We start from the raw sequence: 17,494 nt of genomic DNA on the forward strand, positions 1-17,494 counted from the left end.
ATGGGGTAATAGGAGGAGTTATAGGGAGCAGTTATATGGGGTAATAGGAGGAGTTATAGGGAGGGGTTATATGGGGCAATAGGAGGAGTTATAGGGAGCAGTTATATGGGGTAATAGGAGGAGTAATAGGGAGCAGTTATATGGGGTAATAGGAGGAGTTATAGGGAAGGGTTTCCTGACACTATAATGAGATTTACCATTTTTTCATTCTCTGCGGGTCACTTTCTCCCCATTTGCATCAAAAACACCAACCAGTTTATGGTGCCGTATATATTTCAGGTTTCTTTAAATTTGCACCAAATTAAATAAACTATTTCTAGATTTCAATTAGCTGTGCATAGAGTAGACCAGGGGGGCGCGAGATTTTTTTTGGGGGGGGGCGTGGCGGTTACAGAGGCCCCGCGCTCTTACCCGAGGCATTTAAATGAAAGGCTGGGGGGCCGTGCACGGCCTCATTAACTCCCCTTACTGTGACTCAGTCGGCTTGGGCGACATGTCGCCATGGCAACGCGGCATCGATTGTCACCGCGGGGTCACGTGACGTCACATGACCCTGCGGCGGTATTTGCCGCTTCAGACAAGGTAATGGGGAGTGGAAGGGGGGCGAGAGCAGTGGGGGAGAGCAGGCAGGGGGCTGCAGGGCAAAACGTTTGCACACTCCTGGGGTAGAGCAGCGGTGCGCAAACTGGGGGGCACGCAAGATTAACTGCGGGGGGGGGGGCGGGGTTCACAGAGGCCCCGCGTGCTTCCCAAAGGCACTTTCATTAAGTGCTGGGGAAGCGGCGAAGGCCTCTGCAAACCTTACTTACCGCGTAAGGTCATGTGACGCCACGTTGCTATGGCAACGTGACATCATGACGCCCAGACGCCGGAACCACGGTAAGGAGGAGGGAGGGGGGCGTGCGGAGAGCAGGACAGCCGGCAGGGGGGCGCGGGGGGGAAAGGTTGCGCTCCCCTGGGGGTAGACGATGCTCCATCCCACACACTGACCTTTTGACACTTTTTGTCCTGTAACATACGAGCCTTAATTCAGCGATCCCAAACTCTGTCTTCTCTAGAGGAACATGTTATTCCTTTTTACAAAAACGTGCATTCTGTTCACCTGCGTACAGCAAACATTGTAATAACTGCCAATAATCAGACACAGCGCCGCTATTATTTAAGGGCCCTGCTCCCCAGAATCTCTCATACTATACAATATGGCGTCTGCTTTTATCTGCTCACTGATTTTTAAGTTTAAAACCTAGGAAAGGAGCAGGGGGTCTCCGGAGCTGAACCCCATTAATTCCCGCTGCGGGGACCCCCTGCTTCCGGAGATACAGACTTCTGTAGTGGGCGCCGGTATCTCCTGCAAGGTTAAAGCTCCCACGTCAAGCGGGCCAAAAGGAAGCCAAACCTGATGACATCACGGCTTCCTATTGGCCAGCAGGGCGCGGGAGCTATGTAACGCCGCCATTTCGTGAACCCTGCTAGCCAAGCAGAGCGGCTACCGGCACCTCCTACGGAGGTCTGTACCTCCGGAAGCAGGGGCCCCCCGGAGCTGAAATTAACAGGGTTCAGCTCTGGAAACCCCCTGCTTCAATTCTATGATAATGGTTTTTTTTTTTTTTTTTAATTGCTTGAACAGCCTCTTTAAATGAGCCCATAAAACTGAAATGAACACTGTTAACGGCGAACCCCTCCCCAATTCCTGACATCACTGGACCTCAGAGAGCTATGAAACCCAGGATGAGAGAGAGATAAAACACTGAGCATGCAGGTGTGCTTTGCAGTAAATTGGTGCACATGAGAATAAGCAGCAGAGGTTGCCATGGGAACACTCTACAGCAGGCTTTGAGGCCTACACTGCAGTTTCCTCCATAGAAACTCTCGCGCTGGTTCTATCTTTGTACTTGTGTACAGAAGTGTTTAACCATATCTATCTGTTTTATTCCAGCAAGTTGCGTGCTTCCTTCGATACATTAAAACAACGTAAGTAAGAAATAATGTTCTTTAAAATAATTAGCCCTGAGGGCCCGAGTGGACCTTTCTTTTTTTTTATTTTATATAAATGATTTATTTTCTGATATTTAGGAAGTAGACTCGGCGTGCTTCATATAAAGAGCCGGAAAGATGCATTTAGACGGAGGGCAAATTGTTTTTCCTACGCTTCTGTCTTCACCTTCTGCAGCAGGAATCTTGTTAATTCAGTCACGTTGTCAGTAACTCGTTAGAAAGAAGCAATTATTTAACATTAGACTTGGCAGAGGTTTTTACACACAGAACATGAGAAAAAAGCAACCAAACGAGATGCAGAAATGAATGTATCTCAAAATAATCGGTGTGTCATATAACCGCACCCTAGAACTCCTCCCATTACCCCATATAACCGCTCCCTATAACTCCTCCTATTACCCCATATAACCTCTCTTTATAACTCCTATTATCCCATATAACCGCTCCCTATAACTCCTCCTATTATCCCATATAACCGCTCCCTATAACTCCTCCTATTACCCCATATAACTGCTCCCTATAACTCCTCCTATTCCCCCATATAACCGCTCCCTATAACTCCTCCATTTACCCCATATAACCGCTCCCTATAACTCCTCCTATTACCCCATATAACCGCTCCCTATAACTCCTCCTATTAACCCATATAACCTCTCCCTATAACTCCTCCTATTCCCCATATAACCGCTCCCTATAACTCCTCCTATTACCCCATATAACCGCTCCCTATAACTCCTCCTATTACCCCATATAACCGCTCCCTATAACTCCTCCTATTACCCCATAGAACCGCTCCCTATAACTCCTCCTATTACCCCATATAACCGCTCCCTATAACTCCTCCTATTACCCCATATAACCGCTCCCTATAACTCCTCATATTACCCCATATAACCGCTCCCTATAACTCCTCCTATTACCCCATATAACCTCTCCCTATAACTCCTCCTATTGCCCCATATAACCTCTCCCTATAACTCCTCCTATTACCCCATGTAACCCCTCCCTATAACTCCTCCTATTGCCCTCCCTATAATTGCTTCATATAACCGTGCCCTATAACGCCTCCTATTGCCTTATAAAACCCCTCTCTATAAGTGCCTCAGCCATCTTCCTCAAACTAGAAAATAATTTAGGCCAAATAATCTCCCTCTGGTGGTGTTATTGAAGAACTGCATCTTATAGAAATGTTTATGGATGGAGCAGTTAGGAGAGGAGTTATAGAGAGCGGTTATTGGAGCAGTTAGGGGAGGAGTTATAGAGAGCGGTTATAGGAGCAGTTAGGGGAGGAGTTATAGAGAGTGGTTACTGGAGCAGTTACGGGAGGAGTTATAGAGAGCGGTTATTGGAGCAGTTAGGGGAGGAGTTATAGAGAGCGGTTATTGGAGCAGTTAGGGGAGGAGTTATAGAGAGCGGTTATTGGAGCAGTTAGGGGAGGGGTTATAGAGAGCGGTTATTGGAGCAGTTAGGGGAGGTGTTATAGAGAGCGGTTATTGGAGCAGTTAGGGGAGGGGTTATAGAGAGCGGTTATTGGAGCAGTTAAGGGAGGGGTTATAGAGAGCGGTTATTGGAGCAGTTAGGGGAGGAGTTATAGAGAGCGGTTATTGGAGCAGTTAGGGGAGGGGTTATAGAGAGCGGTTATTGGAGCAGTTAGGGGAGGAGTTATAGAGAGCGGTTATTGGAGCAGTTAGGGGAGGAGTTATAGAGAGCGGTTATTGGAGCAGTTAGGGGAGGAGTTATAGAGAGCGGTTATTGGAGCAGTTAGGGGAGGAGTTATAGAGAGCGGTTATTGGAGCAGTTAGGGGAGGGGTTATAGAGAGCAGTTATTGGAGCAGTTAGGGGAGGAGTTATAGAGAGCGGTTATTGGAGCAGTTAGGGGAGAAGTTATAGAGAGCGGTTATTGGAGCAGTTAGGGGAGGAGTTATAGAGAGCGGTTATTGGAGCAGTTAGGGGAGGAGTTATAGAGAGCGGTTATTGGAGCAGTTAGGGGAGGAGTTATAGAGAGCGGTTATTGGAGCAGTTAGGGGAGGGGTTATAGAGAGCAGTTATTGGAGCAGTTAGGGGAGGGGTTATAGAGAGCGGTTATTGGAGCAGTTAGGGGAGAAGTTATAGAGAGCGGTTATTGGAGCAGTTAGGGGAGGGGTTATCTCTCTTTCTCTCTATCCGTTCAGTCGAGTTCGACTCTCGGCCATTTTATGGATCAGTGTTCTCCATGTCTTCCGATCTCTCACGGCTTCTTTCACTCCTGCTATGTTCAGTCCAGTATCTTTCTTGGTGGTATCTAGCCAGCGAGTTCTTGGGCGGCCTCTTCCTTTTTTGCCACCAGTCATTCCAAGCATGACGTCCTTCTCAAGCGACTCGCTTCGCATGATGTGACCAAAGTAGGAGAGCGATTGCTTTGTTATCTTGGCCTCCAGTGAGATTTTCGGTTTGATCCGTTCCAGAACTGCTTGGTTCCTTATTCTGGCTGTCCACGGAATACGCAGCAGACGTCTCCAGCCCCACAATTCAAATGCATCGATCTTTCGCCTGTCTGCCTTTCTCAGAGTCCAGGTTTCGCAGCCATACATTTGGGAAAACGATCGCACTGGCCAATCTGCATGTGGTTGCCAGGCTGCTCTCTTTACTCTTCCAGATGTTCATACTGACCATCGCATTTCTTCCAAGTGGCAACTGTATCTTTATCTCAGGGGTGCAGTCGCCATCGCGATCAATTTTGGAGCCAAGGAAGATGAAATCTTTAACCACTTTCCTCATTATTGATCTTGATATTAACGTTCGCATTTTTTGCTGTCGTCGTGATCTGGGACTCATCCAGGTCTGCTCGCCGCATGACAGCTTCTGTATACGTGTTGAAAGCTGCTAGTGACAGGATGCACCCTTGGCGAGTGCCCTTTCCGATCTTGAGCCACACCTTGTCTGCGTATGGCGGTCAGACTGTAGATTCTTGATCTTGATAGAGTGATCTTATAAGTTTGGTCAGGTGTGGTGATGTGCCCATTTCCTTCAGGCAGGTCCAGAGCTTGTTGTGCTCAATTACAGCAAACTCCTTTGAATAATCGATGACACAGGTCATCCGATACTCTGTTTTTTTCCATAATCCATCGAAGGTTGGCAATGTGATCACGAGTGCCTCTGCCTTTCCTGAAGCCAGCTTGCCCATCTGGCATTTCCCTATCGACAGCTGTACTCAAGCGTTGTTGGATAATCTTCAGAAAGATTTTGCTTGCATGTGGTATCAAGGCTATGATGCGTTAATTCGAGCAATCCTTCGTGTCACCCTTATTCGGAATTGGGGTGAATACTGCTCTTTTCCATTCTTTCGTCCACTCGCACGTGCTCCATATGCGTTGACATAATGCTGTTAATGCTGCCGCTGGTATGGCCTTCAGCAATTCTACTGGTATGCTATCAATTCCTGGGGCTTTTCCGTTGGCTAATTGCTTCATTGCCCATATGACTTCTTCCTCCATTATATCTGGTTCCAGTTCCGATGTCTCATTCTCCTCCGTCGGATGGTTTTGATGTTCACTTTTATACAACTTCTCTGTGTATTCCTTCCACCGATCGCGTATTGCTTGCTGGTCATGCAATTCCTGGCCATATCTCTCCTACGAACCATTGCCCTCCGAGCCTTGAATGTTGACCGTGCCTTCTTCACGTGTGTGTAGAGTTCTCGCGTATGACATTTCCTGTTCAATTCCTCCATCTTCTGGCACTGTTCATTGCAGTAGTTCTCTTTGACCTTTTTAGCCTCTCTTTGGAAATCAGTTAGGGGAGGAGTTATAGGGAGACATTTTAGGAGCAGTTAGGGGAGGAGTTATAGGGAGCGTTTATAGGAGCAGTTAGGGGAGGAGATATAGGGAGCGGTTATAGGAGCAGTTAGGGGAGGAGTTATAGGGAGCGGTTATAGGAGCAGTTAGGGTAGGAGTTATAGGGAGCGGGTATAGGAGCAGTTAGGGGAGGAGTTATAGGGAGCGGGTATAGGAGCAGTTAGGGGAGGAGATATAGGGAGCGGTTATAGGAGCAGTTAGGGGAGGAGTTATAGGGAGCGGTTATAGGAGCAGTTAGGGTAGGAGTTATAGGTGAGTGGTTATGGGGAGCAGTTATGGGAGAAGTTATAGGAGCAGTTAGGGGAGGGGTTATGGGAGGAGTTATAGGAGCAGTTAGCTGAGGAGTTATATGGAGCAGTTATAGTGAGCGGATATAGGAGCAGTTAGGGGAGGAGTTATAGGGAGCGGGTATAGGAGCAGTTAGGGGAGGAGTTATAGGATTCCCTCCCTCTATTCTGGTACCTTTCCCTCCTCCTTCAAACATGCAACCATTATACCATTACTCAAAAAACAGCAAGCTTGACCCTACCTGTCTTTCTAACTATCAACCTGTCTCCCTCCTGCCTTTTGCCTCCAAACTCCTTAAACGTCTTGTATTCTCTCGCTTGCTCCACTTTCTCAACACCTATTCTCTCCTAGACCCTCTACAATCTGGCTTCCACACTGCTCACTCCACGGAAACAGCCCTCACTAAAATAACTGACGACCTCCATACTGCCAAAGACAGAGGTCATTACACTCTGCTCATATTGCTCGACCTCTCTGCAGCATTCGACACCGTGGACCACCCTCTTCTCCTTCACATTCTCCATAGTCTTGGTATTCGGAACAAAGCTCTATCCTGGATCTCATCCTACCTCTCCCATCGTACTTTCAGTGTCTCTTCTGCTAACACCTCCTCCTCCTCTATTGATCTCTCTGTGGGGGTACCCCAGGGCTCTGTCCTGGGACCTCTTCTCTTTTCTCTTTACACACTTTCTCTAGGTGACCTAATCACATCCCTTGGGTTTAAATATCACCTCTATGCTGACGACACACAAATGTTCTTTTCAACCCCTGACCTTACACCTGCTGTACAGACCAAAGTTTCTGAATGTCTCTCTGCGTTATCATCCTGGATGGCCATTCGCAGACTGAATCTTAACATGGCAAAAACAGAACTCCTCATACTTCCTCCCAAACCTGGCCCTACTACCTCCTTCCACATTACTGTTGTAAGTACGATCATTCACCCAGTAGCCCAAACACACTGCCTAGGGGTCACACTCTACTCCTCTCTCACATTCTGTCCTCCCATTCAAAATGTCTCTAAAACCTGTCGCTTTTTCCTCCGCAATATAACAAAGATACGCCCTTTCCTCTGTTGCTCGACTGCTAAAACTCTGACTCGGGCCCTCATTCTCTCCCACCTTGATTACTGTAACCTCCTGCTGTCCGGCCTTCCTGCCTCTCACCTGTCTCCCCTACAATCTATCCTAAACGCTGCTGCCAGAATCACTCTACTCTTTAATAAATCTGTCTCAGTGTCTCCCCTGCTCAAATCACTCTCCTGCTTCCTATCAAATACTGTATCACACATGCAATTCTCCTCCTCACTTTTAAAGCTTTACACTCTTCTGCCCCTCCTTACATCTCAGCCCTAATTTCTCGCTATGCACCATCCCGATTCTTGCATTCTGCTCAAGGATGTCTTCTCTCTACCCCCTTTGTATCTAAAGCCCTCTCCCGCCTTAAACCTTTCTCACTGACTGCCCCGCACCTCTGGAATGCCCTTCCCAGAAATTACCCGACTAGCACCCCCTCTACCCACCTTTAAGACACACCTTAAGACACACTTGCTTAAAGAAGCATATTAGTAGCACCGTAGATAGTACTAGACACGATACATAAAGCTTGGCCCCCTGCAGAAGCACTTACCTGAATGCCCTCCTGCTGTTTCTGTACGTTCCTCCTACATACCAATTAGATTGTAAGCTCCTCGGAGCAGGGACTCCTCTTCCTAAATGTTACGTTTGTCTGAAGCACTTATTCCCATGATCTGTTATTTATATCTATTTATTATTTGTTATTTATTTGACTACCACGTGTATTACTACTGTGAAGCGCTATGTACATTAATGGCGCTATACAAATAAAGACATACAATACAATAGGAGCAATTAGGGGAGCAGTTATAGGAGCAGTTAGGGAAGGAGTTATAGGGAGCAGTTATAGGAGCAGCTAGGGAAGGAGTTATAGGGAGCAGTTATAGGAGCAGCTAGGGGAGGAATTGTTCCTTACAATATTATAAATTCACCCAAGAGACCGTTCACTGCGTCACATTTGTGATTTGAATCGTATCCATCTTTGTGTGTTAGAAATGGAGAATATAGGGAACTCGCACATCCAGCTCTCCCTGTCCCTGCGCGAGGAGCTGCGGAGTGTGGAGGAGTTCAGAGAACGGCAGAAGGAGCTGAGGAAGAAGGTGAGAACAGCCTGAGACATGCTGTGTGCACGCTATGTATATTACATGTGCCGGGAGCAGTATTCCCACTCACAGGAAATCCATAGGGGCTCTGAACACACCTGCATGTTGTGGATATAATGCCCCACAAGGGTTAGTATGCAATAATATATTCTCCCAGATGCGTCCCTGCTAATCTTCTCATGAACCCCTCTCCCAACCTCTCATCAAGGTCCGGATCACCTCGAACGTCCACTCTCTCCCATCCCCCTCTTTATCTCTCCGCCTCCCCTCCTTTTCCCTCCCCCTCCCCTCCTTTTCCCTCCCCTCCCCCTCCTTTTCCCTCCCCTCCTTTTCCCTCCCCTCTCTCTCGCTCTCCCCCTCTCCACTCTCTCTCTCTCCCCCTCTCAGCCACCCTCTCTCCTCGTCTACCCCCTCTCTCTCTCTCTCTCCCCCTCCACCATTCTCTCCCCCCTTCCCCCTTTCTCTTATTATAACAGCCAGCACCTTCTCCCCCTCACTGCCTCTGTCACGGGGGACCAGAACATTTAACACCTAAACCACCGGGATCGCCATCACCAGACAGGACACAATAATTGAATAAACAAAAGTTTATTCTGGCAAGCCAGCAAACACACAAAATACACAATCACAATGTAACACTCACCAACTGGAGCAAGAAACTAGCCTCAGCTAGGAGCAGGGTCTGGCTTTAGTCGGCTTGCCCTGAGCGTCTCCTTCCCCGGCTTCCCAGGGCTTTCTCAGTGCTCTTTTACACAAAGCACTTCTGAAAATCCCACCAGCCCTACCCTGCCGAGAGCCATCCCGGACCTGGTAATGAGCCCTTCCCCGCTCATCATTTGTCCCAGTGCCTAGCCCCCCCCCCACCCCCTTACCCAGCCTTTGTCACGACCCGGCATTTCTCTGCAGGCAGGCCGGCTAAGTGAGTTACTGGGTCTGCATGCAGAGAAATGCTAAAACATAGATTACATTACTGGCCTGCTAGACTGAATGGGGAAATACATTAACACAGGGACTAAAGTGCTTTTTATTTTACAATCCCCGTTCCCCAGTTCATACAGGTTTCCCCTTCCAGACATCCCCAAGTGATTAGCTCTGTTCTGGCAGGGGTTACACAAAACATTACATTATACACAGGTCAAAATGAGCCTCTCAGAGGCGGCCATTACCCATGATATTGGGGCAGCCAGCCGGGCTTCACCTTTATTATGTGAGGCTGTCTACCCCTACCATCACTGCCCCACCTGTATATCTCTCACACTCTGTATAACACCCAGCACCTTCTCCCGCTCACTGCCCCACCTGTATATCTCTCACACTCAGTATAACACCCAGCACCTTCTCCCGCTCACTGCCCCACCTGTATATCTCTCACACTCTGTATAACACCCAGCACCTTCTCCCGCTCACTGCCCCACCTGTATATCTCTCACACTCAGTATAACACCCAGCACCTTCTCTCCCTCGCTGCCCCACCTGTATATCTCTCACACTCAGTATAACACCCAGCACCTTCTCCCGCTCACTGCCCCACCTGTATATCTCTCTCACACTCAGTATAACACCCAGCACCTTCTCTCCCTCACTGCCCCACCTGTATATCTCTCACACTCAGTATAACACCCAGCACCTTCTCCCCCTCACTGCCCCACCTGTATATCTCTCACACTCAGTATAACACCCAGCACCTTCTCCCGCTCACTGCCCCACCTGTATATCTCTCTCACTCAGTATAACACCCAGCACCTTCTCCCGCTCACTGCCCCACCTGTATATCCCTCACACTCTGTATAACACCCAGCACCTTCTCTCCCTCGCTGCCCCCACCTGTATATCTCACTCACACTCAGTATAACACCCAGCACCTTCTCCCGCTCACTGCCCCACCTGTATATCTCTCTCACACTCAGTATAACACCCAGCACCTTCTCTCCCTCACTGCCCCACCTGTATATCTCTCACACTCTGTATAACACCCAGCACCTTCTCCCGCTCACTGCCCCACCTGTATATCTCTCACACTCAGTATAACACCCAGCACCTTCTCCCGCTCACTGCCCCACCTGTATATCTCTCACACTCAGTATAACACCCAGCACCTTCTCCCGCTCACTGCCCCACCTGTATATCTCTCACACTCAGTATAACACCCAGCACCTTCTCCCGCTCACTGCCCCACCTGTATATCTCTCACACTCAGTATAACACCCAGCACCTTCTCTCCCTCGCTGCCCCACCTGTATATCTCTCACACTCAGTATAACACCCAGCACCTTCTCCCGCTCACTGCCCCACCTGTATATCTCTCTCACACTCAGTATAACACCCAGCACCTTCTCCCGCTCACTGCCCCACCTGTATATCTCTCACACTCAGTATAACACCCAGCACCTTCTCCCGCTCACTGCCCCACCTGTATATCTCTCACACTCTGTATAACACCCAGCACCTTCTCCCGCTCACTGCCCCACCTGTATATCTCTCACACTCAGTATAACACCCAGCACCTTCTCTCCCTCGCTGCCCCACCTGTATATCTCTCACACTCAGTATAACACCCAGCACCTTCTCCCGCTCACTGCCCCACCTGTATATCTCTCTCACACTCAGTATAACACCCAGCACCTTCTCTCCCTCACTGCCCCACCTGTATATCTCTCACACTCAGTATAACACCCAGCACCTTCTCCCCCTCACTGCCCCACCTGTATATCTCTCACACTCAGTATAACACCCAGCACCTTCTCCCGCTCACTGCCCCACCTGTATATCTCTCTCACTCAGTATAACACCCAGCACCTTCTCCCGCTCACTGCCCCACCTGTATATCCCTCACACTCTGTATAACACCCAGCACCTTCTCTCCCTCGCTGCCCCCACCTGTATATCTCACTCACACTCAGTATAACACCCAGCACCTTCTCCCGCTCACTGCCCCACCTGTATATCTCTCTCACACTCAGTATAACACCCAGCACCTTCTCTCCCTCACTGCCCCACCTGTATATCTCTCACACTCTGTATAACACCCAGCACCTTCTCCCGCTCACTGCCCCACCTGTATATCTCTCACACTCAGTATAACACCCAGCACCTTCTCCCGCTCACTGCCCCACCTGTATATCTCTCACACTCAGTATAACACCCAGCACCTTCTCCCGCTCACTGCCCCACCTGTATATCTCTCACACTCAGTATAACACCCAGCACCTTCTCCCGCTCACTGCCCCACCTGTATATCTCTCACACTCAGTATAACACCCAGCACCTTCTCTCCCTCGCTGCCCCACCTGTATATCTCTCACACTCAGTATAACACCCAGCACCTTCTCCCGCTCACTGCCCCACCTGTATATCTCTCTCACACTCAGTATAACACCCAGCACCTTCTCCCGCTCACTGCCCCACCTGTATATCTCTCTCACACTCAGTATAACACCCAGCACCTTCTCTCCCTCACTGCCCCACCTGTATATCTCTCACACTCTGTATAACACCCAGCACCTTCTCCCGCTCACTGCCCCACCTGTATATCTCACACACTCAGTATAACACCCAGCACCTTCTCTCCCTCGCTGCCCCACCTGTATATCTCTAACACTCAGTATAACACCCAGCACCTTCTCCCGCTCACTGCCCCACCTGTATATCTCTCTCACACTCAGTATAACACCCAGCACCTTCTCTCCCTCACTGCCCCACCTGTATATCTCTCACACTCAGTATAACACCCAGCACCTTCTCCCCCTCACTGCCCCACCTCTATATCTCTCACACTCAGTATAACACCCAGCACCTTCTCCCGCTCACTGCCCCACCTGTATATCTCTCTCACTCAGTATAACACCCAGCACCTTCTCCCGCTCACTGCCCCACCTGTATATCTCTCACACTCTGTATAACACCCAGCACCTTCTCTCCCTCGCTGCCCCCACCTGTATATCTCACTCACACTCAGTATAACACCCAGCACCTTCTCCCGCTCACTGCCCCACCTGTATATCTCTCTCACACTCAGTATAACACCCAGCACCTTCTCTCCCTCACTGCCCCACCTGTATATCTCTCACACTCTGTATAACACCCAGCACCTTCTCCCGCTCACTGCCCCACCTGTATATCTCTCACACTCAGTATAACACCCAGCACCTTCTCCCGCTCACTGCCCCACCTGTATATCTCTCACACTCAGTATAACACCCAGCACCTTCTCCCGCTCACTGCCCCACCTGTATATCTCTCACACTCAGTATAACACCCAGCACCTTCTCTCCCTCACTGCCCCACCTGTATATCTCTCACACTCAGTATAACACCCAGCACCTTCTCCCGCTCACTGCCCCACCTGTATATCTCTCACACTCAGTATAACACCCAGCACCTTCTCCCGCTCACTGCCCCACCTGTATATCTCTCACACTCAGTATAACACCCAGCACCTTCTCCCGCTCACTGCCCCACCTGTATATCTCTCACACTCAGTATAACACCCAGCACCTTCTCCCGCTCACTGCCCCACCTGTATATCTCTCACACTCAGTATAACACCCAGCACCTTCTCCCGCTCACTGCCCCACCTGTATATCTCTCACACTCAGTATAACACCCAGCACCTTCTCCCGCTCACTGCCCCACCTGTATATCTCTCTCACACTCAGTATAACACCCAGCACCTTCTCTCCCTCACTGCCCCACCTGTATATCTCTCACACTCAGTATAACACCCAGCACCTTCTCTCCCTCGCTGCCCCACCTGTATATCTCTCACACACTCTGTATAACACCCAGCACCTTCTCCCCCTCACTGCCCCACCTGTATATCTCTCTCACTCAGTATAACACCCAGCACCTTCTCCCGCTCACTGCCCCACCTGTATATCTCTCACACTCTGTATAACACCCAGCACCTTCTCCCGCTCACTGCCCCACCTGTATATCTCTCACACTCAGTATAACACCCAGCACCTTCTCTCCCTCGCTGCCCCACCTGTATATCTCTCACACACTCTGTATAACACCCAGCACCTTCTCCCCCTCACTGCCCCACCTGTATATCTCTCTCACTCAGTATAACACCCAGCACCTTCTCCCGCTCACTGCCCCACCTGTATATCTCTCTCACTCAGTATAACACCCAGCACCTTCTCCCGCTCACTGCCCCACCTGTATATCTCTCACACTCAGTATAACACCCAGCACCTTCTCCCCCTCACTGCCCCCACCTGTGTATCCCTCACACTCTGTATAACACCCAGCACCTTCTCTCCCTCGCTGCCCCCACCTGTATATCTCACTCACACTCAGTATAACACCCAGCACCTTCTCCCGCTCACTGCCCCACCTGTATATCTCTCACACTCAGTATAACACCCAGCACCTTCTCTCCCTCGCTGCCCCACCTGTATATCTCTCACACTCTGTATAACACCCAGCACCTTCTCCCGCTCACTGCCCCACCTGTATATCTCTCTCACACTCTGTATAACACCCAGCACCTTCTCCCACTCACTGCCCCACCTGTATATCTCTCTCACACTCAGTATAACACCCAGCACCTTCTCTCCCTCACTGCCCCACCTGTATATCTCTCACACTCTGTATAACACCCAGCACCTTCTCCCGCTCACTGCCCCACCTGTATATCTCTCACACTCTGTATAACACCCAGCACCTTCTCCCGCTCACTGCCCCACCTGTATATCTCTCTCACACTCAGTATAACACCCAGCACCTTCTCTCCCTCACTGCCCCACCTGTATATCTCTCACACTCTGTATAACACCCAGCACCTTCTCCCGCTCACTGCCCCACCTGTATATCTCTCACACTCTGTATAACACCCAGCACCTTCTCCCGCTCACTGCCCCACCTGTATATCTCTCTCACACTCAGTATAACACCCAGCACCTTCTCTCCCTCACTGCCCCACCTGTATATCTCTCACACACTCTGTATAACACCCAGCACCTTCTCCCGCTCACTGCCCCACCTGTATATCTCTCACACTCAGTATAACACCCAGCACCTTCTCCCGCTCACTGCCCCATCTGTATATCTCTCACACTCTGTATAACACCCAGCACCTTCTCCCGCTCACTGCCCCACCTGTATATCCCTCACACTCTGTATAACACCCAGCACCTTCTCTCCCTCGCTGCCCCCACCTGTATATCTCACTCACACTCAGTATAACACCCAGCACCTTCTCCCGCTCACTGCCCCACCTGTATATCTCTCTCACACTCAGTATAACACCCAGCACCTTCTCTCCCTCACTGCCCCACCTGTATATCTCTCACACTCTGTATAACACCCAGCACCTTCTCCCGCTCACTGCCCCACCTGTATATCTCTCACACTCAGTATAACACCCAGCACCTTCTCCCGCTCACTGCCCCACCTGTATATCTCTCACACTCAGTATAACACCCAGCACCTTCTCCCGCTCACTGCCCCACCTGTATATCTCTCACACTCAGTATAACACCCAGCACCTTCTCCCGCTCACTGCCCCACCTGTATATCTCTCTCACACTCAGTATAACACCCAGCACCTTCTCCCGCTCACTGCCCCACCTGTATATCTCTCTCACACTCAGTATAACACCCAGCACCTTCTCTCCCTCACTGCCCCACCTGTATATCTCTCACACTCTGTATAACACCCAGCACCTTCTCCCGCTCACTGCCCCACCTGTATATCTCTCACACTCAGTATAACACCCAGCACCTTCTCTCCCTCGCTGCCCCACCTGTATATCTCTCACACTCAGTATAACACCCAGCACCTTCTCCCGCTCACTGCCCCACCTGTATATCTCTCTCACACTCAGTATAACACCCAGCACCTTCTCTCCCTCACTGCCCCACCTGTATATCTCTCACACTCAGTATAACACCCAGCACCTTCTCCCCCTCACTGCCCCACCTGTATATCTCTCACACTCAGTATAACACCCAGCACCTTCTCCCGCTCACTGCCCCACCTGTATATCTCTCTCACTCAGTATAACACCCAGCACCTTCTCCCGCTCACTGCCCCACCTGTATATCCCTCACACTCTGTATAACACCCAGCACCTTCTCTCCCTCGCTGCCCCCACCTGTATATCTCACTCACACTCAGTATAACACCCAGCACCTTCTCCCGCTCACTGCCCCACCTGTATATCTCTCTCACACTCAGTATAACACCCAGCACCTTCTCTCCCTCACTGCCCCACCTGTATATCTCTCACACTCTGTATAACACCCAGCACCTTCTCCCGCTCACTGCCCCACCTGTATATCTCTCACACACTCTGTATAACACCCAGCACCTTCTCCCCCTCACTGCCCCACCTGTATATCTCTCTCACTCAGTATAACACCCAGCACCTTCTCCCGCTCACTGCCCCACCTGTATATCTCTCACACTCTGTATAACACCCAGCACCTTCTCCCGCTCACTGCCCCACCTGTATATCTCTCACACTCAGTATAACACCCAGCACCTTCTCTCCCTCACTGCCCCACCTGTATATCTCTCACACTCTGTATAACACCCAGCACCTTCTCCCGCTCACTGCCCCACCTGTATATCTCTCACACACTCTGTATAACACCCAGCACCTTCTCCCCCTCACTGCCCCACCTGTATATCTCTCTCACTCAGTATAACACCCAGCACCTTCTCCCGCTCACTGCCCCACCTGTATATCTCTCTCACTCAGTATAACACCCAGCACCTTCTCCCGCTCACTGCCCCACCTGTATATCTCTCACACTCAGTATAACACCCAGCACCTTCTCCCCCTCACTGCCCCCACCTGTGTATCCCTCACACTCTGTATAACACCCAGCACCTTCTCTCCCTCGCTGCCCCCACCTGTATATCTCACTCACACTCAGTATAACACCCAGCACCTTCTCCCGCTCACTGCCCCACCTGTATATCTCTCACACTCAGTATAACACCCAGCACCTTCTCTCCCTCGCTGCCCCACCTGTATATCTCTCACACTCTGTATAACACCCAGCACCTTCTCCCGCTCACTGCCCCACCTGTATATCCCTCACACTCTGTATAACACCCAGCACCTTCTCCCGCTCACTGCCCCACCTGTATATCTCTCACACTCAGTATAACACCCAGCACCTTCTCTCCCTCACTGCCCCACCTGTATATCTCTCACACTCTGTATAACACCCAGCACCTTCTCCCACTCACTGCCCCACCTGTATATCTCTCTCACACTCAGTATAACACCCAGCACCTTCTCTCCCTCACTGCCCCACCTGTATATCTCTCACACTCTGTATAACACCCAGCACCTTCTCCCGCTCACTGCCCCACCTGTATATCTCTCACACTCTGTATAACACCCAGCACCTTCTCCCGCTCACTGCCCCACCTGTATATCTCTCTCACACTCAGTATAACACCCAGCACCTTCTCTCCCTCACTGCCCCACCTGTATATCTCTCACACTCTGTATAACACCCAGCACCTTCTCCCGCTCACTGCCCCACCTGTATATCTCTCACACTCTGTATAACACCCAGCACCTTCTCCCGCTCACTGCCCACCTGTATATCTCTCTCACACTCAGTATAACACCCAGCACCTTCTCTCCCTCACTGCCCCACCTGTATATCTCTCACACACTCTGTATAACACCCAGCACCTTCTCCCGCTCACTGCCCCACCTGTATATCTCTCACACTCAGTATAACACCCAGCACCTTCTCCCGCTCACTGCCCCATCTGTATATCTCTCACACTCTGTATAACACCCAGCACCTTCTCCCGCTCACTGCCCCACCTGTATATCTCTCACACTCAGTATAACACCCAGCACCTTCTATCCCTCACTGCCCCAGCTGTATATCTCTCACACTCTGTATAACACCCAGCGCCTTCTACCAATCACTGCCCCACCTGTATATCCCTCACACTCTGTATAACACCCAGCACCTTCTCCCCCTCACTGCCCCACCTGTATATCCCTCACACTCTGTATAACACCCAGCACCTTCTCCCGCTCACTGCCCCACCTGTATATCTCTCTCACTCAGTATAACACCCAGCACCTTCTCCCGCTCACTGCCCCATCTGTATATCTCTCACACTCTGTATAACACCCAGCACCTTCTCCCGCTCACTGCCCCACCTGTATATCTCTCACACTCAGTATAACACCCAGCACCTTCTATCCCTCAA

At 50.4% G+C, this 17,494-nt stretch overlaps 1 protein-coding gene across 1 annotated transcript in view; it reads left to right on the forward strand.

Annotated features, from left to right (window-relative positions):
* LOC142469204 (proline-serine-threonine phosphatase-interacting protein 1-like) overlaps nt 1–17,494 on the forward strand; it is a 42,015-nt gene that overhangs the window by 15,655 nt on the left and 8,866 nt on the right. Inside the window, exons 3-4 of the mRNA XM_075576164.1 lie at nt 1,937–1,971; nt 8,186–8,292. Of these exons, the coding sequence (XP_075432279.1) occupies nt 1,937–1,971; nt 8,186–8,292 (142 nt within the window). The remainder of the gene's footprint in view (nt 1–1,936; nt 1,972–8,185; nt 8,293–17,494) is intronic.

The sequence above is a fragment of the Ascaphus truei genome, chromosome 18, assembly GCF_040206685.1.
Source record: "Ascaphus truei isolate aAscTru1 chromosome 18, aAscTru1.hap1, whole genome shotgun sequence".
Taxonomy (NCBI): domain Eukaryota; kingdom Metazoa; phylum Chordata; class Amphibia; order Anura; family Ascaphidae; genus Ascaphus; species Ascaphus truei.